A 26688-nucleotide genomic window follows, 5' to 3' on the forward strand; every position below is an offset into this window, starting at 1 on the left:
AAATCATTTACTTGGTAGGCAATTCTTTAACTCAGACATCAAAGAAAGTTATTGTTCATGGAACAAAAAAGCATGCTTTCATTTTGAGGTTTAATAAAATACATACTTCATTCTGTAGTTCCAATGCAGTGCAGCGTATGGACATCAAAGCCAGTTCAACAGCCTATATTGGATAGGAGAAGGAGTACAGCTACTTGATTCAGAGTAAATGTCTTGCATGATGCTTTACCTTAACATGGCTATGCCGGGTCTGATGTCTGAGCTACCTGTGCTGGCAGCAGCCCAGAGATCTCAGCTGCATTGGGCAGTGTAGACATACCCTGCAGGAGAATCTTCTCTGGACAAACATGTTCAGTTCTCCTTTTCTTTTACATTTAAAAAGCAGGGTTTTTTCTTTGATAAACTGAGCCGTAAACCAGTACAGAAGAGAAGGATAACCTGCGTTTTAGTTAACATAGAAGTATGTGCATACCAGTACTCAGCAAAGTAGGCAATGATATTTCATAATTCAGTATGTTTCATAACTCAGCATTTTTTTAACTGTACCAGCTGCAAGGAATTGGATGTGACCTGGAGGCATGCACAGATTAGAATACATTTGCAAGGGTTTTCTGTTGGTTTATGTTGGGCACAAGCGGTTTTGCCATTGTTGGTTTGTCATCAGCAGTACTGTCAAGGGCACCTCTGTACTGTACATCTCAGCATTTTAGAACCTGTTGTTCCGTGCCCCAGCCTTGTCTCTGAAGGCTTATTTGATTTTTGAACACAGTGTATGGAGCCTTATGTCAAACCACGATACGGCATCCCTTTTCTTGCACCATAGCCAGTGTCCAAATGGGAAGTCCTGAATCAGTGAATTGTCTCCTTGTCCAGACAGCTTTTGAGTATCTCCAAGGATGGAGACTCCACAGCCTCTCTGGGCAACCTGTGCCAGTGCTTGGTCACCCTCACGGAAAAAGTGTTTCCTGATGTTCAGAGGGAAACTCCTGTGTTTCAGTTTGTGCCCATTGCCTCTGGTCCTGGCGCTGGGCACCACTGAAAAGAGCCTGGCTCTGTCCTCTTTGCACCCACCCTTCAGGTATTTATATATCCTCCTGAGCCTTCTCTTCTGCAGGCTGAACAGTCCCAGCTCTCTCAGCCTTTCCTCATAGGAGAGATGCTCCAGTCCCTTCAGCAACTTAGTGGTCCTTTGCTGGATTTTCTCCAGTGTCCATATCTGTCTTTTACTGGGGAGCCCAGAACTGGACCCGGCACTGCAGATGTGGCCTCACCAGTGCTGAATAAAGGGGAAATAGCAGAGATCAGCTGCTTTGGTTGTTTGTAGACCTGTCTCTTCCATGTTTTGTGGTATAAGGCAACTAAAAGAGGCTCCACGGGGAGCTTACTCATAGTGACAGATTCCTGGCTTAGTTCAGTTCCATCTCTCACATTTCTGGTATGTAATGAATCAAAACAGACCTTTTTTGATTACTTTCTGTTGTTTTGGTGCAATTAAGGTTTAGCTAAAGCACGCAATTGACTTACTGAGTCACTTCACATAAAAAAAAAAAAATTCTATTCTTCCTCTTGTACCACCAGTTTGGGTTTCTGTTATTCTTGTATCTCTTCCAATCAGCCAGTTGGATCCCTTAACTTGAAAGCAGTGACTAATTGGATCAGAACAATAACAGCAAAGAAGGAATCCAGCTAACACAGTGAGAGGGTCCCTTGTTTGACAGCTACACAGAAATTGCATCATTGCTGCTTTTCCAGCTGCTTGCCAACAAGGAGACTGCAGATCTTTGCCATCCAGAATGTCCTTCAATACCAAACCAAAAATATTGCAATCAAATTAAGATGATCCTTTTTATCATATAGCCCAATATTAAAATTATAGAAAATATGTGGTAGGGGCTTGTCTCCTTTCCTTTGTATTTTCTTCCTCCTGTAGGTTACTACAGTGATCTAAATAAATATGAATAAAACCATGTGCAAACCAATTCTTTGTTTAGATATTACCAAAATACAGTCAGGCACTGCTTTTTTTTCAAAAGTGCATTTTGTTTAGATTGTAGCCTCGTGGGAAGAAAGTCCACCTTTTTTGTCCGATATGTGTGCACTGACTGCCAGCACAATGAGGTGTCAGTCCAACCCTGGGTATCTGAAATAACACGTCACAGCTCTAAAAACTCCAGGCAATAAATCTCGCCTTACACTTTTCCTTTTCTTACTTTACTCCTATACCACAAGCCCTCCACAGAGTAATAGAGAGGAGAACAGAATTTAGAAAAAAAAATATGTTAGGAACTAGAGTGCCTTTTATTGTTAGTTGCATCTAATAAATGTCTCCTTTTTATTAGCTTTACCAGCATTGTGTCATGGAGACATAGAACAGTCTGCTCAAGAAGTGAACAAATGCAATTTGTCAGATGGGATTCTGGGTTTTGTCCCAGCACACTTTTAGCAAACTTGCAGTTGAATCTTATTAATGAAAGGAGCGGCGTCATTGTTTGTAATTGAAATAATAGTTCAGGAAACGCTGTTGTTTGGGTATGGTTTCCAGCATCTGCACCCACTGAAACAAGTGGGGCAGCTGTTTCTTGGACATCTCATGTGTCTACAGTAGTGGGTGCATTGAAACTAAGCTGTGTTTCCCACATGACAGCTCACAAGCAGGACTTAACTAGCTTCAGTGCAATTTCATAGGAGCCTGCTCTTTCTGACCGATCCAGGTAAATCTGCGATATGCTGTGCAGTAGTTCAGGGATCAGTGCTCTGTTTTCCTCTTGGAGAGTAGGTAGCCTCCCAGTGTCAGAAGGCAGGATTAGTAGAGTACTTTGGTTCAGCTTGCTGCTGGAAAAATACATACCTTCAAGAAAAAATGATCCCCTCCTGGGAAAAGTGTTCATAGAAATCTGTTACATGCTATATGGTAGATCACATGTGATGAAAATGGGATTACATAGATCTGTGTCACTAGAGTTTTTATGTCCCCAGCATCTGAATTCCTTCATCCTTCATTAGCTTCTCATCATTGAAAGAGGAGTGAACGAGTGAGCAGTGAAGGTAGTAAAAATGAAGGCAGGAACCTCTTACAACTGTCTGATAATGAGCTTTTGGAAACAGTTAATAGATGATTTTGTGTGTAACATGTTCTTGAAATGATGAAAAAAAACCCTCTTTGCGTGCAAGGCATTTGCTCTAAACAGCAAAAAAAATCCCCCAAATAAACCTTACAGTGATTTGCTGAGGTACAAAAAGTGATGAAAGCTGGAGAAACACAGCTTGCAGTAGCTTGTTACTAATTTGAGCATATTTGCTTTGCGTATCTGTAAACTTAATGCTTCTTCTGGGGCAAACAAAAAAATGCCCCTGAGATTAAATTATCACAGTGGTCTCACTTCAGTTTCCGGTTTCATTCTTCTCATTTCTTGCATGCGTGATTTCATTCACCTTTATTTTTCAGATGATTTCCTAACCTCAGTGTCATGGTAATGTTCAGCAAAGCAGCTGAAGCAAGTTAGCTACGTAAGCGGGGCTCTCCTGCCTGTGGCACAACACGACCCATCTGCTGCTGAGAAGGGTTTTAGGTGATGGAGGGATAAGAGGTCAGAAGAACACATTTCACAGTGTGGGAAAAGTTGGAGAGGGGAACCTGAGCTGTGCCTTTCCCGGCAGCCTGGGCTGTCCCTGGACCTGTCCCATGTGCAGGGTGGCAGAGCCCTGCTGGCAGCTGGGCCGTGGGCATGAGGGTCTCCCAGGCAGGTTGGGGAGTCCCTGCTTAACCAAAGTATTCAGGCATCTGGCACATCCAGCTCAGCAGGCTGCTGAGGAACTTGTGAAACTCCAAAAATGCTGCCTCTCCTGTTGGTGTGAAAAACTTCTGTCGCCGTGCTGCTGAAATCAGTATGTTCCTGAGGAATGTTTTGATGATTTGGTGTTTTCCATTGGAGAAAACGTTCTGTTGAGAGAATACTGGAAAAGTCTGCCTGTTGCTATATGACGTGTTGCTGCATATTGCTTTCTGGAATTCAGCATGATATAAGACAAGTTTCAGCTGATAGCTGAGAAGGCAACAGAACCAATATCAGTCCTGGGTATTTAATTTCCTGCTCAAGCTGCAACTTGTTTCTAAAACTGTTTGTTTATGGCGCAAGAAAGAAAACACTCAGAAAGGCTTTGGTTAACATCCAACTAGACCATAAAGTGTAAAGTAGCTCCAAGAGCTAAATTTGTGAACCTGATTTGTGTGATCAGTAGACAGTCAATAAATATTTAAGAGCTACTTAGTAACATTTGATCGACTGCAAAAGTACCCAGCTGGGAAGACAAGCATATTCGGCAACAGCAAATAGTGGTGTATAAATACATTAAAAATGAGTCAAGTGGAAGCCACTAAGCAGCAGTTGTACTGCTTAGTGTCGCTAATGACAGGAGGTGAGGTGACGGATGACAGGGGTGACAGTTGCTGTGTGTAGAGTGGCTCCCAGGCCGAGTCTCTGATCTAGTCGGGTGTAGAAGATGGGAGCAGAAGAGCATCCCTTGTGGTCCATGGGGTAGCTAGGATGCAGTAAATCTGATGCTAGCTGTTTACCTTTACAGTGGTCCTGCCCACCCATTACAGATGTGAAGACAAGCAAACAGCAGCCCTTGTCGGGCTCTGCAGCCATGACAGTTGTATGTGTACAGGATCTTGAGGATGCAGCCACAAACCCAATCCAGATTCTTGTTCAGCTGCTGCCTGGCTGAGGAGGTGCTAAAATTCCCTGGGTATCTACTGATCTGCTTAGAGCAGAGATACTTGAGCTAGTTTTAAACAGCAGTGGCCATTGAGCAATACTGAGAGCAGGGCAAACAAGGCAGCACAGTTAATACAATATTGTGCTGCAGTGCCCGGTGTGGAGAGGTTGTGCATACCAACACAATTCCCAAGGCAAGATTTTTGCTTACGGTGCATGTGCAAATACTCATGCCCCAGCAGAGCTCAGTACTTACATCTATCTGGTTTTGCAGATTCTGAAGGGGTCATACTGTCATTTGTTCTCAGAAATTCAGGTCTTCTGGACTGGACTGCATACGGACCACAGGCAGAAATAGGATGGTGCCTGCAGCTCCGCTTACCACTCAGGTGTGAGAAGGCAAAGGGCACAGTCTTCTCCTGGAGCTGGGGATTTTCATACATATGTTCTAGTCTCTGGAAAAGGCCTTTAAATTTTGCTCCTGCAACCTCTCCTCTTTATCACATTCAGCCTTGCATAGATTGCTTCAATATTCTTTGGAACTGGGTTTTCATATCTAATCAGCAGACTACTGGATAAACGATGCAATGAAGGATGCTTTTCACTTCCATTTGTGAAAAAACTGTCAGCTGGTTTAAAAGTATCAGACAGGAAGAGGAAGGATGGACAGCCTTGTGTCCTGGAGCTAGGCAGATCCAACCTCTCGGGAGAGGATCCAGAAGCTGTGCACCTCTGTGGATTGAGGCCAGAGCAACTGTAGCCATGAGCTGCAGCATTTTGCAGTCTGTGAAACACTGGTGAAAGGTGGCACATGGAGTATTCAAAGTAATCTTCAAAACTAAGCTAATGACACACCAAAGGGTTCTGGTACCACTGTAATAAAACCCACAAGAAAAAAAATTTATCCCAAACTGTGTTCTTGAAGCACCACCTTTCTTCACTGTTCAGCTGCCATGCGCTGTAGCTATGAAGAGTCACAAAACCTTGCAGATGAAAGACTGCATGGCCCTGTCTTCTGAGCTAAACTGGATCTCTGCCATTGTGACCACTCTGGAGAAGGTAGAGGAGAGGATTGACTGAAGAAGGACTTTGGGACATGTCTGAAATAGGTGAATTGTTTCCAAAACCCAGAGACTAATATAGTCACCTATTCTCAAGGACTACTGAACTGAAATAAGCTATTGTTTGTATTTTGGCCAGAATTCTCCAAGTGACCAAGCATAGACTCTTGTGTGGTTTCAGGGAGCCAGGTAGGTGCAGGTGCTTAAACTTCTGTGACTTAAAGATGGGAAGGAAGCATCTGAAATATGTCCAAATCAATAAGGGATGTATATCTTGTCTCCCACTGATGACCACTTTATTAGCATTGGCTACTAAGTTTAACAGTTATTGTGGAGGAGATAAGAACTGCCTGATAGTGGGTTTTTGCTAGGAAGTCAGGAAGCTGGTTGCTACAAGAGTTGGTCACCTTCTGTGTGGTAACATCTATCCAGCTATTTAGTCAGAGAGAATCTGACCCTGAACTCCTGATGTCCCCAAGAGCACCATAACCACTGCACAAATGGATGGTGGATACAAGGAAAGAGAAAGGAGAAAAAAAGAGGAATGTACAGAGATGCAGAAGAAAAAAGAGTAAGCAAGAGAGGAACCTAACTAAAACCTTCTGAAAGGAGTTTTCCATTGGAAGAAATGGCTTCAGTCCTGGTCCCTGCTCCAGGATTTCCTTGTAGGTACGGCAGTAGAGAGTTGCTGATGAGGAGACATGGACAGGATTGAGACCATGTTGAGCTTCAGCAGGAAGGATGGAAAGAGATGCCATTCTGGAGCTTGCTGATAAGAATACCATCAAGGAGATGAAGGTTTGAACCCCATCAGGTTGAGGAGGACCTGGAACCCCAGTGTGCCTACCTCAGGCAACTGCAGAGCTGATGAAGAGGAGGAAGCTTCCTCCTCCACTTCAGAAGAGATGTTACAAATCCATGAAGTGTGCTGTGTCTGGAGAAGGCTATCGGCACCAAGGGGCAGCTTTTTGCTCTGTGTGTAAGAACTCACTGAGCTGTCCGTAGCAGGCACCGGTATTCCTGTACAATGTCAGGGTGTAGAGTGTGTCGTCCCCCCCCCCCATTTCTAGGAGCTTGGTCACCTGAGTTAAGGAATTCAGCTGGCTGAGTCCAGGGTCAGCTCTGTCACTGCTAAGAGCTGTTGTGAAGAAAGCTGGAGGTGAGGGCCTGCCCCTCCTTTCTCTTGGACTTGCTGTGTGATCATTGGACTGAGTCTGGCTGTGATCGTTGTCTCTACACCCAATTCTGATCTGGTCTTGCCATCACTCTCAGCTCCCATCTCACCTTCCCTGGCCAGAGTGCCAGTCAGAAAGGCATTGGAGGGAGGTCAGGCCCTCACTTCCATGTTCTGAATTTTTTGAGACCTTCAGGAGTGCCAGCTGTCTTGATTCCTTACAGAACCTGCCTTTCTGACTTTGGCATCTGGAAGGACTAAAAACTTTCAGGTTTAGGTATTGCAAATTACAACCCATAAAACAAGTGGTTTGAAACTGGCCCTCTTCTGAAAAACTTTTGCATTGCAATACTGAATATTGCAGTCCCTAACATTTGGGTACTTTGAGACACAAGATAGCACTTACAAGCCTGGAGTGCAGCTATGACAGAAAGTAACATAACAAAATGGGAGTTTTCCTGAGTAACAGGAGAAGCTTCGGTTGAAAATGTTGATATCAGCTGCTTTTCAGTTTTCAGTAGCTTGGAATCACCTTATGCAGTGAAGAGGGAGCGTGGGTGCAGAATTCGGGAACCGTGATTTCTTCAGACAGAAAGGTATTTAGGAAATAAGACCTAGGGTCTCTAGCCTCAGCCAACCTTATCACTTGGAAGTAGATTGGTATGAAAAATGTCATTCAGGTAACTTTTCCATTGCCTTAATGCATTCATGTTGCTGGCAGTGTTTTAAACCCAGGTGAAATTACAAATGAGATGCAGAAAATTGAACCAGCAATAAACCACACTGCAGACTCTTGCTTTTGCACTTATTAATTTAGCAACCTGAAACAAGACAGAGAGCATGGCAAGTGTAGTAAAAATAGGTGTAAATATAATATGGGTCTTTTAAAAGTTCATGCTTGTTATAATTTGGCTGCATAATGGCAGCAGAAAATAACCTACATTTCAAGGTGTGTCTGCATATATGTCTAAGCGGAACAGTTATTTTCTTTTTGGTACCTGAGCTAGCATGTTCTGTAATAGTATGGATAAAAGGTAATACTTTAAGCCTATACCTTCAGGTACCTTCTAGCATAATGCCTTCAGGTAACACTAGATGTGATTAGATTAGATTAGTTAATATTAGATGTGGCTTATTTAATTGCAACTACAAGATTTCACTAGAGCTTGCAAATATTTTCATGCTGGCCATAGGACCCCCTTAAGTTTATTTTTTCAGGAGCCTTCATGTGTTCAGAATTTACAAGCAAAGTAGTAGAAGTGGGGACTGTCAGACAAAGCTAGCAGGAGCCAGATTCAAAACAAACAACAGGTCATGTAACAGGCTGTGGACTGTCAAAAAATCCTTGCTGTTAGATATTGTAGATGCAAAAAATGTAATCTCAATGGGAAGAGTATAGGGGAAAAAAGGGGGGGTTATTAACTAAAAAAACACATCAGACTTAGAAAATATTTTGGGCTGAAACTAATTAGAGGCTGAGAGAATACTTTTCTTGGGGAAGTTACTTGCCCTGTTCTTGCTCTTCCCTAGTCATGTTCTTACAGCTACTGTTAGAGACAGGATACTGGTGAAGAGGCAACCACGGTCTCAATAGCCATTTTCATTTAAAGGCTCTCACAGAAAATGTACACATGCAAAAATAAATTTTCAATTAGTCTTTAGCCAACCAAGGAAAAAAAGCAATGCTACAAAACTCATCTGAGCAATCCTGGTAACTGAAAGGGCCAAAGGTAGTATAGTAGCTCTTTATAAACTAATCTGAGGTTTTCAAGAAAATATGCCCATTAAAAGTAAATGGCATTTCAGACCAGTTATTTGTCAGAAAAATATGCTATGATCATCAACTACTTCCTCATTAATGAGGAGCTTCTAGGTAATAGAGATTGACACCTTACATCCTCTGATATTAGCTCTATGTACACTGGGTCAAGTTATGCCAGTCTGTTTTTAATTTGGGAAGAAACAGGTATCCATTTTCTCTTTCTTTAACTCTTTCATTTTAACTCTCTCTGTTTCTCTATAATCGGAATTTGTATATACAGTTATGTAGGGGTTTTTACTATTCTTTTCTTTCAGTGAGGTTGCCCTTGTGCCTGCTAACGCTTTTCCTCCTTTGTTTTGTACTCAAGCCCTTACCCTATCCAGGAATGTTAAAAGTCCAGTGTCACCTTCGGCTTTCCTTCAGCACAGGGAGTAGCTGTGTGTCTTCTCCAGAGTTTGTGCCCAAAGCTGGGCATTTTTAAGTGACCTGGGAGTTGTTTTGGGCAGGGCTGAAGTGATATGGTACATAAGACAGGAGCTGGTTAATTTGGTGACTGTGTGACTTAGTCAACCTGAGTCAAAGCCTGTGATGATGACAGCTGGCGGTCAGTTGTAACCAGAGTTGGTTACTGGTAGCAAAAAGCACCGTTTGATCAGTGGGGTTTTTTTTCCCCATCATCTTCTGACGAAGAGTCTGTGGTCTTAACAGATATGGATGCTGCTATTACTAAGGCCTTTGTCACTTCTGGATTGAGCTGCAATGGTACAACTGATATGGTAAAGTAGAGACACAGTGGGATTATAAGTTTATAAATAATCTCGATTCCAGCCATGAGTTGCACACTGGCACTCAGTGGTTCATACTGGCTGCCCCTTGGCAACTCAGGATATCAGGTATTGGTTCTGTCTTAGGAGTTTGTCTTGCTTTGGGATTCCCAGCACCCGGGGCAGTGCCATTTGGGGGGACCAAAACTGCTTCCGAATGACATGCTCTCTCCAGACGGGGCCCAGATGTGCCGTGCAGAGGTGTTTGCTGGAGGAGGGGGTGCATCGGGAGAGACCTGTAGCTGTCTCAGCGCAGTGCTTCATTCCAGCCGTGTTACATGAGCCACTGAGCTTAATGAGTGCCATGAGCTGCTGCCTTGGCTGGGGTCCCTTTGTGCATTCATGCTGTGGTGAAGACGTGCCCAGGCTGGCATGGCGCTTGCCAGTGAAGAGTTGATGCACTTCCCTGCTGTGGCAGTTGAGATCTGTTCAACCACCTGTTTGGAGCAGCAGTGGTAGATAGTGAAGAGCCTGCTTTTTGGTGCGTGCGTGTCCTTCAGCTTTGAAATTCCCTTTAGTTCCTTCTGAGCATACCGCCAAACCCTTCTGGGGAGGACCTAGAAAGTTGAGCTTTGGCAAGATTTTGGGGAATGGTCCGGGGAAGCGGAGTAGTGGTTCTTCTACAGACATTTAGTAAAAGCACAGCACTCCTCCAGATCTAGAGAGCTTCCTGTAGATTTCACATATACATATAAATAATACAAGCATTAAGTTTTCTGAACACTTGTTGGTATGTGGGAGGAGATGCCTGTTAGTTCACATAATGCTTACATCTTGTCACTGAGCCCTTCACTAGTAATCAAAAACAAATTGCTGCAGCTTAGCATAGGCACATAAAATAGTGGTGTCTTAACTCTCAAAGGAAAAAAAATCAGGGGAAAAATACAACTACTACCTAGGCAAATAAGATAGAAGTTTCAAACTTTGGTATTATTTTTGTATTGTGTTTTTAGTTGATGGCAGAGATGCCTTGGGTGTTCTTCTATATTGTTTAAATCATGTACATAACCTAGAGGTAATGCCATCTTTCTCTGATAATCAGTTCTGAGTTCCAGTGTTAATAAGTAGGATGTTTTCTCCCTCTGAACAGCAGGATATCTGTACTTGCTCTACTAGCATGTTCTTTTTCCTTTCTTCAGTCCCACTCTTGCCATGGCCCACAGGAATCTGACTGGGAGCTGCAATGTTAACTGCGGATGTAAGATTCATGAGTACGAGCCCGTCTGTGGATCAGATGGAATAACATATTTTAATCCTTGCCTAGCTGGCTGCATCAATGGTGGAAACCATAGCACAGGGGTAAGTGCTTCACCCACCCACCCGCATATAACCCGCGAGTCGCCCCTTGGGACTGATGCAGATCGAAGACTGCTCTGTTTCTAGTGCAAGCATCCCCCCTTTTCTTTTTTTGGAAATGCGTTGCCTGTTACACCCCAGTCTTCCAGTTATGCTGGACTGGGGAAGGGCATCCTGCTCGTAAAATCCCACTATGGAAATTTGGCAGTTTCTAGGACTGGGCACAAGAAAACAGTTGAAAAGTAGAATTGGACCTAAATATCAACAGAGCATTATGGTCGTGCTCATTCCGTACAAAAACCAAACTCTTAAATTCTTCTGTTGCAAAACTGTCCTTTAAAAAAGGATAATTAAGAAAGACGGGAAGTAATGTAAACATTGATTTTCTCAGGACTTGATTGTGCTTTCCAGAAGGCTTATTTATAATGTACCAGTGCAGTCTTGAGCCAGCCTGTGAAGCACAAGGGTGTTAGGTCCAGTGCTGTGCTTTCTCAGGTTGACTGGGTAATGGTCTGAAAATGCAGGTTCATACACAGATGGCATTGAAAACAGATTAGTTTCCCTTATAGTTTTTTTTTAGAGTATCTTGCTGGTTTTTATTAGAAAATTGCTTTGGCCCAATTGGAAAATCCTGTGATGTGAGCCTGTGGGTAACTTTCAGTGTCTATATAAATCTTATTTGTGCTTTGCTGGATTGAGACATAGGTTTGATCTTTGCTACATTTCACCTGATATCAAACTGGCACTATTAATTCATTTAGTAGGGAGATTATTTGGGAGTATGTGCTTTTCACTACAGATTTTGAAACGTACTATCTCCTCTTATGATTTAAGAAAAGATCCTTCATGGCCTGAAGTTTTAACTTGGTAGCTAATGATGAATAGAATAGGGCTGACATTGGTAGGAAAATGCATTTCTTCATTAAATAATGCTTTATGTAGGGTACTATTAAAAACAACAAATGTAAGCTTGTGCCACTGTGTAACACACAAAATGTTGCTAACCTATAACACTGGGATTTAAGTTTATAACATACAGTGTTTTCAAAATTAACCATTTAAAAATTGGAAGTAGGAGAAAAGGATGCCAGTGGACAGTTCATACCTGTTTTATATATATATTCCTATACTCCAGCATTTCTGTTGTGTCATGTCTGTCTCATTTGGTACACAGACTTGGTTTCTCTGGTGTTGAACCAAGATTGTGTAGTAAAGAAAGAGGACTATTTTCTGTAGGATGCCTATTTCGCATTTGCATAAGGAGATTAAGGTGAAGGACTGTAGGAAGAAAGCAGATACTCATGTGATATTAGAGAGTGGAGTGCTGCCTTGGGAAACTGGATTCTGTCACTACTTTCATTCCTAAGTGATGTTGGGCAAGTCACTTGAACAAAACTTCTCCCAATTGGTTGTTAATCTTGTCTTCTTCATATTCTGGATGATGGACATGAGCAATAACCAGAAGTGCCAGTTCTAGAAGCACTGAGTGCCTAAATCTGTATCTGGCCTGAAAAGTTACATATAGAATATATTAAGTTGTATATAATGGAAAATGTTCTGAAAAAAAGGATCCCGAGTGTCTCAGATTAGTCACCCACATTTGTGAAACTTTTGATCTGTTTCAGTTACTTAGCTACAAAATTGAGATAACAACATCAGTGCCTCATCTCATAACTGTTTTGAAGATAAATTACTCCTTTTAGAAAAAGTTAAGCCATAACAGTGAGTGTGATAGAAAAATCCATATGAAATATGAGTCACTCTGCCTTTGTAGTGGAATGTATGTTTAGTGTGAGGAAAAAAATAGCTGGAGCCACATTTTGAAAATGGGAGGTAAAATACTGGATAAATTGATACATTATTAAGATGTTCAGCTAAAACCCATGGGAAAAAAATGTGAGGCTACATCATAGCATGCATATATACAAAGGTATACATTAAAGTTGACAAGCAACCATAATTTGGATATTTCCTGACGTCCAAGTGCTTAAATTTACAACCTTAGATGGTCTTGCAATGTAGCTTCAGTGCATGTGTGGTCCTAGGTTTTATGAATGCAAACACTGAAACCAAAAACTCCTTCCTGTAACATCACATGGGTCCTGACCTGTTTCTTCTTTAGCACTGGAGCATTCTGATCTGCTGCACACCCCTTTGCCATTAGATTTGTTGAAAAAAGTAGTAGAATAAATGTGACAGGAAGCTATTTCTGATCTAGCTCGTTCTCACCTTGCACAAATCACGGTGCCCTTTGCCTGTGAAATGCCACTTATTTATTCAGTCTCTTCATCCTAATTTCAATCTCTTTGTCCATTCAGGGATCCCTCATGTCGTCCAGTCTCACTGTTTAAGTCTCTGCTTTCCCCTTATTCTCTGGTTTTGCTCCTGTCCACATCCCATCCACATCCACACCCACATACAGCTGGAAGGTCCTGGGCTCCAAGCGTGAAGTGCAGCTTGTTGCTCTTTGGCCAAATCTGGGTAGACTTACATTGAGATGGCAGAAGACACCTCCTGAATATGCAAGTCAACAGCCTGCCAAATTCCAGAATATGGCATTGTCAGTCCTGCTTAAAGAGTGTTTCCTCACAGTTTTTGTAATACAATAGAACTAAACTTTTTCTCCAGCCTCCCTATCAGAAGTGATTGAATTGTTTCAGCAGAATTTTCCAAAAATATTCCAGAATGTTTTTTTAAACTCAGCCTAAATAAAGCAATGGAAAGGCAATCTCATCATGGAGAGTCCTGGCCAGCTTTAAAAATGCTTGGTGGTAACCTCGCTTGTACTTGGGGTAGTGATGCTAGAGGTAGAAGTTTCCTGATTGAGAAGTACTATGGGACTGTCGTACCATGTGTCTGCGCAGTGTCTTTCTTGTATGGGTTTTTCATGTGGAAATGTTCTTTTTCATTCTCCCCAGGTAAGAAATTACACAGAATGTGCCTGTGTTCAGAGTCGCCAGGTGATCACTCCGCCGACAGTGGGCCAGCGCAGTCAGCTCCGTCTGGTTATTGTCAAAACCTACCTGAATGAGAACGGCTATGCTGTTTCTGGGAAGTGTGATCGAACCTGCAACACACTTATCCCGTTCCTGATATTTCTCTTCATTGTTACCCTTATAACAGCGTGCGCCCAGCCGTCAGCAATCATAGTAACACTGAGGTGAGAACTCACTTATGGTTTTTTAATTATTTTTACTGTGCCTGCTATCACCAGTGCCTGTGTCAGAAGAGGCTGGGGCAATGCAGCCAAACTTCTTCAAGCTTATGTATCCTTAAAAAATGAATAGAATAGGGCTGACATGGATAGGGTGGAACTTGCTTGTATTTAGAATATGTAACATGATATTACACTTTAGGAAACATGAAGTGCCCAGCTATTTCCAGGCGCTATAAAGAGAGAACAAGTAAAAATGTCATATAAGAAAATGATTACTCCTGAAGAAATTTTCAGCCTTCTTAGAGCAATGGTTTGGATTTTCAAATGCAAATGAAAAAAAGTTAGTATTTAAAATTATCCTTTTCTCTTCTTAAAATTGTTCATTCCTGCCACATGCCTGTGTTTGACTCTTCACTTTTTTTCTTCACAAGAATTTTGAACTTGTACTGTAGTAGTATTGTTGTCACCATGGTCATTTAAGGATAGAGAACAACACAGTCTTTGTAGGGAAAGGTAGTGTCATCTATTTGTCCATTTGGAAAAAAGTGTTCAGGGTTTTGGATTGGCTTTTCCCATCTCTGCCACCTGGTCTGATAAACATTATCACTCTTTGTAACATCTCCATCCATTTAAAATACAGCTTCTGGAAGTGGACTTCAGCCTGATTTTTAAAGAAAAGTGAGCTGAAAAAACAGAATATGGTCATGTGCTAGAATAAATTTGTATTTGTATAATACATGTTGCTGTTGTCAGAAGAGGAGGAGGAAAAATTAGAGGAAAATGAGGTAATTATTTACTAGGATTTACAAAGCACACCCATAGGTATTTGTTCTACTGGTAACAGAAGGACAAAGAGAATGGTTTAAAGATGTCAGTTTGGTTTGGAATCTGAAGCTGAAGAGCTCTCAGAGTTCAAGAATTGAGTTCCTGTTGGATGGAGATGAGCTGGAAAATAGAAAAAATAGAAATAAAATAGAAATAGAAATAGAATAGAATAGAATAGAATAGAATAGAATAGAATAGTTCAGTTGGAAAGGACCTACAATGATCATCTAGTCCAACTGCCTGACCACTTCAGGGCTGACCAAAAATGAAAGTCTGTTATTAAGGGCATTGTCCAAACACTGACAGGCTTGGGGCATTGACCACCTCTCTAGGAAGCCTGTTCCAGTGTTCAAGATGCTCTTCAGAAGCACACCCAAAATGATCCAGATGCAAATGGGCATTCAGTCCCTGGGACCAGGTTAGAGCTGATTTGAAGTAAATCCCTACAAAACCTGAAATGCTTGCGGTGGTAGATGTCAGGTCCTCAGCATGAGCTGTTTAGCTGTATAAACTCGCTTCTCTTGAGCTGCATTAACTGCTAACATAGAGACACCTTTTGACCTGGTTTTGTGTAAAATCTCTTTCCAAATTGAGCTTTTTTAAACCAGTCTCAGGACTTTTCTTTCTGCGAGAAGGGTCCTCCCAACCAAGTTGGATTTTCTCCTAGTAGTGTTGTCTTTACATCTTCACTCTGATATTCTCAGACTGCTGATGTTCTGCTGCTGCCCACAATTAGACCCCTATAAAAATAATAATGGTAAATCTTTGTAATAGGTCATGAAGCCTTAGAAAACATGAGGCAGATCAGGACTTGGCTTTGCTATCCTTAGGCTCAGCTGGGAGCACAGCTCTGAAACCCTCTGGCAGGCACCTGTGTCTCATCCCCAGCAAGGATGAGCACTCCCTTGCTGTCATTTTCTCAGCTCAGGTGGCTAGGGTTTACACAGGAGCCTGCTGCTGACACATGGAAGACTGTGCCATGTCATGTGGTGGAATTTGTCTTCCACTTTGCTTTTCAAAAAATCAACAAAATGGGTGCAAGGATCACTGTTAGGACTGTGAAGCCAAGTGCTCAGGAGTGGGCACATGAGACTTCCAGTTGCTCATGCAGCCTTAGCTCAACTGCTGTGTGCACAGCGCCATTCAGAGGCTTCTGACATTATTCCTTCTGTCTCCGGGTTTCCCACCTGTACAATAATAATAATAATAAAAAACCATTGTCATTGCACTGCAATTATGCAAAGGTAAACTACAATCAGTGAACATTAATATTGCAGTGAGCCTCACGATAGTGAGGTGCATAAGGGACATCTCCAGCAAGATTTTGTGATGTCCTGTAAAAAAAAGGGTGGCCCACACACATGAACAGTGACGCCCACTGTCCCAAACCACATATTTTGCACAGCGCATCGGTCCAAGATTTGTGGCCCAAGTTGGTTCTCCGATTTCTCAATTTCTGAGTGAGTGCTTGACTTCAAAACCTTGATTTTACAGTTGCACCCCTTTGACTGCAGTCTTTTTGTGTGTTTTTATCTTATATTTCAATGTCATTAGAAGCTGCCTATGTTAATCTCAGACCTTTAGGTTAAGATTTAAAAATATTTTTTAAATCAGAAGACAATTGGTGGTTTACTAAAATTGTAGTTGCATTGTGGAATATCATTACTTTGTATTCAGTCTTTCGAAAGCTTGACATTTTTCCTTTGAAACCAGTGGAAGAAATCTTGCATTACTTGTGTTGAAAAGGAACGGTGTTTAAAGAGACTGTTTGGATGTTTCTACTGATATTTTTCCTAAAGTATCTCCAAAGTGATTATACTATGCAGAGATCTGTTAAATTCAGAAGCCGAGTCTAGCTTACAGCAACTTAATTCTCCATTAATTCCAATTTATCTGAAAAAGATGAAGAAAATAAAGCAAGACATTATATGAAATAATAGGAAACTGTCATGAGAAGCCATAAACATTTTGGATGGACTCTCTAAATTTCCTTAATGGGTTTGGATGAAATTCTTCAGGGCTTACACAGGTAAAGAAAGGTTAAAAGGCGTGATTGAGATTTTGATTAAGCAGGGACGGGAGGAGCTGGCTGTATTTTTTCCTAGCAATAAGAGTTAACAAAATTAGAAGCTAAATGGAAGAAATTTAGAGAAAGACTTTTTATAGCTCAGAAAAAAGCCAGCAGGTAGAGCCAGGACATACCACAATTCTTATCTGTTACAACTTCAGAGTTTTTTTTTTGCCTGCTAGGTCTGTGGAAGATGGAGAGCGGCCCTTTGCACTAGGAATGCAGTTTGTTTTATTACGAACTCTTGGTAAGTCTTACAGTTACTCAGCATTTCCATAAAGGCTCGCCATGTTTGGCTTAAATGTACCATAAAAGTACTAAATCTGTAACTAATTACCTGACTAATTGTATTAGGAACCTAAAATTAATAGCTTCTGAAAACGTTGTAGCTGACAATGTATTTAATTTTTTTTTTTTACTGACTTTCTAGAACATTTTTGTCCCAGAAAGAGACATTTTTACAGTTTCAAATTTTATTTAAAAATTAGTAGTTACTAAATATTATTTTATAAGGATTTTTTTCTTTTTTAGAAAGATTTTTATTGCTTTCAGCCATAACAATAGCTTTTTGCATTTTTAAAATAAGAAGCAATTGTTACTTAATGTCTAATTTCAAATGTTTCAAAGCAAAAAGGGTCCACGTTAAAAGTCTTTATTCCACAAAGTAGTTTCTTTCAAGCTTTTGAACTTCTAAAATCCTGCCTATAAAGAAGACTCCAGGTGTTCAGCTACTACAAAACTTATGACTAGAGGAAGCAAGGACTATTTTCTAAGAGAAGAGAAGAAGCCTGTATAGCTGCATCTGGAAGTTTTCTTTGAGGAAGGACGTTTCTGACTTGTCTTAAAGGTGTCGTATTTCTGGAGAAAGCAGGAGCATTCAATGGGCTGACTGCATTTTTAGCAGCTTTAGAAGTTAAAGTCTGTTTCTGAGGAAGATCTATTCAAAAGAAAATATACAATTTTAGTGGTCTCACCACTTCCATCCATCTTCAGTAAGAGAAACATTTTGCTGTCTTTGGGACTTTTTCTCCTGAATCTAAAGCAGTAACCCCTGCCCTTTCGCAGCTTATGGGCAATGGATGTTCAGCAGGCGACACTCTGGAGATAATGCTGTATTTTGTTCCTCTCCTGTATTTTATTTCCTGAGAGCAACATTGGATTTTCTTTTGGGGGACACATAGTTCAAGAAGAGCTGTCTGGGGGTGGCAGATTGAAGCAGTACCTGTTATGAGGTGCTGCTACATTGTCTTCTTTGCTTGAATTCTTTCCTCTTTGTGGTATGTTTCATGTGTGGGCTAAGTAGTGTTGGTGGGGAGATCGGCGGACCAGTTTTCCATGTTTTATGTTTCATGTGAGAACAGCGGTGTAGAAATCTCAAAAATTCTCGACTTACACTGTTTGGCTAAGGCATATAGTTTCTTTAGACATTTTCCACTATATGCTAACACATATTATTTCTGTTGCTGTTTTTATTTCAGCTTACATTCCCACTCCAATTTATTTTGGGGCTGTTATTGACACCACGTGCATGCTTTGGCAACAGGATTGCGGCGTACAAGGATCTTGTTGGGAATACGATGTCACCTCATTTCGTTTTGTCTACTTTGGGTTGGCAGCTGCTCTCAAGTTTGTTGGATTCTTTTTTATTTTTCTGGCCTGGTATTCTATTAAGTGTAAAGAAGAGCAACTGCAGAGACAGAGATGGAGGGCTTCGCCGGTGAACACTGTGAGTGAGATGGTTGGCCAAGCTGGACCCCAACAAAACTATGCACGGACTAGATCCTGCCCTACCTTCAGTTCCCGAGGAGACATCAGTGTGGCACAAGGAATGAACTGCGTAGCACAGACATACCCCGGCCCTTTTTCAGAAGCAATAAATTCCTCAAATGCAAATGCATTGGAAGAAGTCACTGCTGAGATATAGACCCCTGGCTTGGTAATGTAATATTCAGTTTTGTTGGTTGACTTAATTACGGCGCCTTGTAAAACACCTGTGCCTTCTATTTTTAATCTAAATGTAACACGTGATAAAACCAACAAAGCTTAATGTAAACAACCATAGTATGTTCCTGAGGGCTGGATACCTCAAACCAACCCAAGTTCTTATTTCTACCCTCCCGACAATGGAGTTTTAAAAATTGTGTTTGTAATTATTTCAGATGTGTCCATTAAATGTCCATGCTCTGATCTAATATCATGTAAGGGTGAGGTATTATGAACAGCAGAAGTCAGTGGCAGAGTGACAAAAACTCATATTGTTGATGTCTAGAAGTCACAAAAATGCTTAAATGTATTGTCAACTTCATATCCGCAAATCATATTTTTAAGAGATGAGTAATTACTGTGAGTTCTGCTACAAAGCACAACTGAACTTTTTTAAACTATGCAACTTATTTGGATAATTTTATGTGCAGCAAATTAAGTTTAACATTTGCTTTAAAAGACATTACTGCAACTGAATTTGAAAGGGGCTATTTTCAGACATAAGCATTAAATTAAAAGAGAACATAAGGTTTAAAGTACTGTTAGTAACATGTTAAGCCATACAAAAGTTATGCATCAGGTAGTGCTTGCAAATGTTGAGTCGTTAATATCTTTATCCTGTCAAAATAGGCATTAATTTTCATTTGATGGGATGTAGCCATTTTTCACGAAGTACACAGGCTAGGAAAGTATAATGCTTGGAGTAAAAAAACTTCAGTATTAATCTATCATAACATTAAGATGTAGGAGTCGTACCCACGTACCAGAGCGGATATGTGCATATTTCTGTAATGTTATTTAGGTGGTCATTATTAGCACCAAATCCAATCTTTTCCTGAAGAAGAAAAAATAACCGGTTACAGCTTGACAGGAAGAGCTTGGCTGTCCTTCGGAAACGCGTGCCCGTCTAGTTCAGCTTTGGTGAAAAAATCTCGAGGGAGAGCCAATTGCCTCGTTTTGTGCCTGAGTGGCCGCCTGGGACCCGGCGGGCCCCCCACAGCCAGCGACGGTGCGGGGTTCGCGCTGGCACCGCTCGCTGCCTGCTGCAGGAGTGAGCAGAGAGACCCTTCGAGTAGGCTGCAAGCAGCCTGCCCACCGCCGTGCCCGGTGCGAGGCTTTCCCCTCCGCTCCTGGCACCGCCGGGGTGCTGTGCTCCCTGCCTCCAGGGACCGCTGGGGAAGGGGTGCTGGCTCAGACCCCGGGTCCCTCTTGTTTCTGCCCCACTTCTGCCTCTCCTGCTGCCCGGGGCTGGGCAGGCTGGTGAGACAGGCCTGGAGGTCCTAGTTGTACGGTTTGTCCCACACGTGGCCGCTTTTCCTTTTCTCAGCTTCATTGGAAGCTTCTGTGAAGGCAAAGGGTGAGTCGTCTCTCCTTTGCCCTTCCAGGGGAAGATCTAAGAAAAGAAACTGTCTGCAAGCATGGACCCACAGGACACAATGTGGCCTTTGCTTATTCCAAATTACTGTAGTGTGTTTTCTCCCCAGGAGATGCTGAAACTTTGTAATCAAATGTAGGTGGCATTTAATTTCTTGCTCTGGAGGCTTTGTAGTGCCATGCTTATGATGTACTAATAATGTCTCAGGGCAGAGAATTGATTTCAGGTGGACACTAGGAAGTCAAAGCTGTATTTTGCCCTGCAGGGAAAGTCTTAGGAGTTTAGGAAATTAAAAGAACTCTTTAAGAGGTCTCAGTGATAGTCAGGTTTGGATTTTGCCATGTAGAGAGCTTGTGTGAAAATAAATAAGAAAGAGCAGAACTTCTCCATATTTTTGAACAGAGTTATTCCTGGTTTAATTTTTAATTTATAATATGTAAGTTGATCAAACATTATGTGGAACCGAGTCCTTGAAATTAAAGACAGTACTCTCCTTGGCATCCATTAGGTTGTCCTGGGAAGAGTAGATTTCCCTCTTCTCCTTTGCCAGCTGCCTTTCCTTGTCCCCTGGCTCTTCTCAACTGGCACATGGGACGACCCATGGGGCTGGTTCCCCTGCTTGAAATGGTGGCTGCTTATTTCAGAATGTCTCAGTCCATTTATGTGACTTGTAACAATTCCCACTCTCTCCGTCTGCAAACTCAGATGCTTTTACCCCAAACTACAACATAGGGGAATATAATTTTCATCACCTCCTGTTATTCTGTACATATTAATAGCTTTTTGGGGTCAAGCCTGAGAACTACTCTTCTCCCTTGTGCAGCCACCAGGTACAATACATCCTCAGTCAGCATGTGCCACCTGAGATGTTCACCTCTACACTTCTCATCCCAAGGAATAAATTTCCTTGGCTCGAAGGTACTGAGTATATTTTTTTGCCATAGGAGATCAGAACAGATGACAAAAACGTCTCCTTTTGCTCCAGTCTTCAATGCTTCTTGCACCAAGAAATTCCAGCCATGGCAAAAACTGAGGCAAAGCAGTAGGACAAAGTGTAATTGCAGCCCATCACCCATCCATTTTAATCACTCACCCATTTTAATCAGCACAAGGTGAGGTAAAGAGCGACAATCTTTTCAAATACCTCAGAAACAGAGCATTTAGGGAATCATAAAAGGCCGGAGATGAATCATCTATCCTCATCTATTCCATTTCATGTCTTGTGTGTGCTTCTGTTCCATGTGAATAACAAGGGAGAGCAGATTAGGTTTGTAGGATTGTCAGGAGCTGACACCGATGGCAGGGAATGAGAGTGATAGAAGTGACACATCTGCAACTGCTCCTGCTTCTGAGCTGATTTCAAGGGAATTCAGAGCTTGTTGGGATGGAGACCACCTGCTTTTTAGGAAATCCTGACACTTACACGTCTAAAAACATTCATCTTTTGAAACGTTTGAGAAGCTGGAATGTAGAGGGAAAAATGTTCACTTAGGAAATACTGAAAAAGCGTTGTTTACATACTTTCAATAGCCTCTTAATTTTCCTTTTAGAATTATATGCAAAACATAACATAAAAAATCATTAGTATTTTTTGATAAAGATAATTTTGACAATATGAATATATTTCTACAAAATCATTTAATTAAATCAGCATCCTCTGAAAGAAAGAAAACCCAAACTCTGGCCAGTTTTTGATTGATTCCTGAAGGAGGCTTTATTGTGAGTAAGCTGTAACAGTCTAAACTAAGCCAGTAAAGGCATGCAGGGGAAACACATTAGCTTCCTAGAGAAGTCAGTTCCAACATTGTCAACACTGACCGAAATATGGACTGAGACCTGCTGAACAAAGGCTATTTTCTGAGGTTGTCATTGCTGAAGGAATCAGAATCGCCAGAAAAATGGTGTGCACCCCTAGCAGTAGTCATGATCAACATGTGGTGCTAAACCAGCTCACAAGAAGAAAGGACCTTTATCTATCAACTAGTGAAGGTGGCCATGCTGTCTTCCTGCTCTGAAATCCTCTGACCACAGAATATAAAATTCCATTAACTTGTAATTTCTGCCACCTTTCTTTTCTACTCCCAAACACTGAAGTTTGGTTAGCAGCAAGCACAAGAAAAAGTAAACCAGAGGTCTGGCTCACCCACAGGCTGCTCTCCCTAGCAAACCCAAGTCATCTACCTGCAGGTAACCAGCCAAGAATAATACGGAGCAATGACACTTCACAATTAACTACAAGTCCACAAAGTGCCATCATGCCATCGCAAGGACAGACTAATTTCCTCTTACACCACTTATTCCTGATTTAGAGTGAGAAACATGAGAAGTAGCCCCAATATATGGACTTGACTGAACAGGTGATTGTCCCTGCTTAGCCTCCGATTCATCCTTTTTTCCTCAAAAACGGGAAAACTTCAGAAAGGGTGTAGCCATGGCCTCGGGTGCTTATGAGTGCAGCACCCTCAGGAGACGGTTCGCAGAGCTTTCAGGGGCTGTGGTCTCAGCTGGAATATCTGGAGAGTGGGACTCTATATTTCTAATTCTGGGCAAAAGCTCTAAGGTTTTGGTCCCCCTTTTTCCCCATGAGCATACTGGATCTAATATGGTATAATTTGGAACTGGTGGCATTTTATATTCTTTCAGTACAGTGTGAGCAGCTGCGAGAAACAACGTTGAATATTATGGTGCAATTTATATTTAATTGGAAACTTTGAGTTCTTTGACCAGGCATTGTATCTTTAAAAGTGCATGTAGTAACATGCAGTTCCTCTGAACTTGCTGTTCTGTAAGTGAAGTAGGGGCACAAATCTCCTCCTAGGTATTAGAAATGTAAGTTTGAAAGCCCCTAAATTAGTTACAAACACTTGAGTGTAGTGTTTTCAGAAATATCTTTTCTTTTTTTTAAATATAGTTTATTAATTCATAGCATTAACCATTCATTATGTCTCTGATCCAGCAGAGCACTTAAATATGTTTGTAGGTTTATGTACTTAAGTAATGCACTTAAAAATAATGCATGTATGTAAGTATTGGACTGAGTCCCATCCACATTCAAAAAGGAGTTCCTTTACCCAAAGAGTAATTTCCATGCTGAGTTTTCCCCCGCCTTGGATTCAGTGTCATTGTAACCAGAATAGCACAAAGTAGTACTCGAGTACTCCCGTGTCATTCACGTGTGGCTACTTATGTATCTGGCAATGGAGGAAGGCTTTCATTTTCAAAGAGAATTCAAATTCAAAGTATTTTGTGGATAGGCTCAAAGATACATTCTAGCTCTTCCTGCCATTTGCCTATTTTATGAATTTCTGGCTTAAAATGTGTACGTTACGTGGGGAGATAGATTAAATAAGGGCATCTTTCTGACCTTAAAGCCAATGAAGTTGCTCAAGTAATGCTTTAGGTTGGGACTGTGCCCTTCAGCAGAATTTGGACCTAGAGGTTCAGGTGATAAATTTTCAGTATCCCGCACAAATGGAGCAGAGCACTGCCTGCTCTGTGTAACTCCAGACAGCATGGCTGGGAGAGGGGTCAGCATCTTCTGTACTGTTGTTGCGGGTTTTCCCCCCAAATGCCTGAATTATTGCTGCCTTACTACACTTTCTGTGTGTAATACCACAGCTCTTTGTCGTGTTATATTGACATAAAACTGATGATAAATAGGTCCAAAGTGTCTTACTGCTATTTTGGAGCCAGATTCTCAGCCTCTTTAGTCTGATGATGCTGAAGAGCTGGACATTAACAAGCAAGCTTTAGCACGCATGTGTGAGCTAAGTGATATCAAGTGCTTGTTTAGCTTTTGTATTGTTCACTGGTTACTACCACTGTTTTCAGAGATCTAAGACAAAATAGTTCCTAAACAAATTTATCTTTTTCTGTTTTCTCAATAGTGTGTCTTTTACAATGGCATAGGAGATGCCATGCTGCATGCCATGGTGTCTGGGTTCCCCCAGCTGAAGCCATCCAGCTGTGGTTGCTTTCCAGGGGCTTAAAACGCCTGGTAACAGAGATTCACCTTGACTGCAATCTGAATTGGCATTGCTTTGGACAGAGTATTTGCCCCTTGGAAATTAAACCTGTATCAACACATTTCAGGTTCTTCATGTACTGGACTTGATTTTATAGACATTTTTATCTTTTAGAGTGCTTAGAAGATGGACAGTCAACATCATGGTGGTAGATTCATTCTTTCGTATAGAATTAGGGCTTTCTTTTTTTCTTATAACATCTTGTTTCACAAATAACAATTCAAAAAGGTTACATGTAAACATTGTCGCAGAGTAGAGATAGGGACCCTTCAGGGTAGGGAGTAGGTATGGCCAGGGTTCACGTGATTCATCTTCTTTACACTGAGTGTCACTAATACATGTTATTATGTGGCCAAAGGTTTGAAAGCCTACCTGATCCTCAGGAAGGAAATTTTCCCTATCCTTTCCACAGAATATATTACATAAATTAAGGAGCACAGCTAACACTATCCATATCCCATAGCCATATCCATTACCTTAACTACAGTTAATAACTGTGGATTTTAGCAACCCCTGCTCCAGTCCTTCAGATAAGCTATTTTCTTTTGACTTAATACAGCCTTTTAAACACAGACGTAGGTCTGCAAGTTCAAAGTAGCTCCAAACTTTTCTTGGTTTCAAGTGTTATGAAATAGCTGCTTGTTTATTCAGGTTCCATTCTACTCTTCTAATTATTACATTATCCGTTGTGTGTACTGTATTTTCTTATTTTTTCTGTCTCAAACCAGTTGTCACAATGTTATCCTTTAACAACATTTTGTTCATGATATAGAATAGGTGAAAAGCTGTGGAATTCATGAAGGGCTACAAAAAGCATCCAAAACATTGTTCACCTTGAGGAAGGGTGAGACAGCTTGATAATCTTTGGACAAATGACTGAACAACACTGTGGTGCTAATAGGTACTGAAGTATTTTCTGATGTATTCACTATGACTTAAATGACATATTCAAGATGTGTCAATGATGCAACTGCATGTGTTTTTGTTCTTAAAGTCTGGGCTGCTCCAGCAAAGACAGTGTTTGTAATTCCTGCTGGGCCAATTCTTACCTAGCTCTTCTGCGGGGAAGTCATTTCAGGAGGCAGTATAGGATTTGGCCCAGCGCTAACAGATGAAGTAAAAGCTACACAGACCACAGAAATCTCATGTAGGATGTATTCATCCTGCTGTAGCATGTTACTTTATTTAGTGGCTTTGCTTAAGCAGAGGCTGAGAATAAATTCTACAGTAATGACAAGAAACACTGGGCTAAATTCTGGGACCCCTTAACCAAGCAACATTAGTTTGAATTAAATTGAGGATTCAGATCTGAAATAGTAATGTTCTTCCATGGAATACCAGAAAGAGAGAGGTAGAATAAGAGCCAATTCTACCTCTAGCAATGGAAAAAGGCCAAACCTGGTCAACTTTAAAGTGAGCTATGATCTAAAACAGAGGTTTTTTGTTTTAAAATCTTGAAGACAAAATTTTTCCCTTTCATTTTGAATTCTCAAAGGTAGTTATTTTGTGTTATTGTGCCTGGGCTGCTCATGCAGAGGAGGCATTTGTATCCTAAATAGCACTAAGAGGTACACCTCCCACTGACATGTCAGAAATTTTACCTCTGTAACAGACTCCATATTTGAAGTCATGGAGGGAAAGTTCAAAACAAAAAAAGTGTACAAAATCATCCGTAACTGAGTTTTGGTAGAAAAAAAAACAAAAAAGAATTTGGAGTCAGTGAGATCCATGGTTGAATGAAGGCTTTCCTCAAAGAAGACCTGCTCTTTTCCCCAGTTGAGCAAATGGGAGTTTTGCCCTTGGCTGCAGTACATACCTCTACCAAATGTTTTAAGCAGAACAGTAACAGTCTGGGTAGTATTTTAGGAGCATGGAGTGGGCACACTGCCTGTAACTGTTTAGTTTTTAAAAAACTCATTATTAAGCAACTGTTTAGAATATTAAGGAAATTTGTAGAGTATGTCTGACCGTATGAGCGTGTGGGTGCTGTGCAGTGGTAAAAAGAGACTAATTGGTTTATGCGGTTTGTTTTGCATACTTTAGGCTCCTGTATGGGGTTTTTTAATTGGTATTTATTTCTCAGCAGAGCTTAGAATAATTTTAAAGCTGTGTAACACATCATTTAATGAAATCTATTGTCAGCATCTGTTGTAAACATGTGTTTACAAAACAAACTCGAATACTTGATATTTGGAAATAAAAAATAGTGTATCAAGTGTGTTTTATTTCTAACAAAAAAAAAGAGACAAAAAAGGTATGTGGGTTGCTGTGCAGTCATTCTGGATCAGGTGATCAATTATTTGCTCTTCTAGTGCACAGTCAAAGCCAAATCTTTCCACTGAATTCAGTGACCACCGAATCACAGCTAAGTATTGATCATGCAGAAATAAACTGTAAAATTCCACCGCTTCCTCTAGCAC

At 41.2% G+C, this 26688-nt stretch overlaps 1 protein-coding gene across 1 annotated transcript in view; it reads left to right on the forward strand.

Annotated features, from left to right (window-relative positions):
* The window catches only part of SLCO5A1 (solute carrier organic anion transporter family member 5A1), an 82577-nt gene extending 55905 nt beyond the window's left edge, over window positions 1–26672 (forward strand). The window contains exons 6-9 of the mRNA XM_030011751.1: window positions 10679–10838; window positions 13754–13995; window positions 17068–17132; window positions 18364–26672. Of these exons, the coding sequence (XP_029867611.1) occupies window positions 10679–10838; window positions 13754–13995; window positions 17068–17132; window positions 18364–18809 (913 nt within the window). The 3' untranslated portion in view covers window positions 18810–26672. The remainder of the gene's footprint in view (window positions 1–10678; window positions 10839–13753; window positions 13996–17067; window positions 17133–18363) is intronic.
* Window positions 26673–26688: the final 16 nt, after the last annotated feature.

The sequence above is a fragment of the Aquila chrysaetos genome, chromosome 4, assembly GCF_900496995.4.
Source record: "Aquila chrysaetos chrysaetos chromosome 4, bAquChr1.4, whole genome shotgun sequence".
Classification (NCBI taxonomy): Eukaryota; Metazoa; Chordata; class Aves; order Accipitriformes; family Accipitridae; genus Aquila; species Aquila chrysaetos.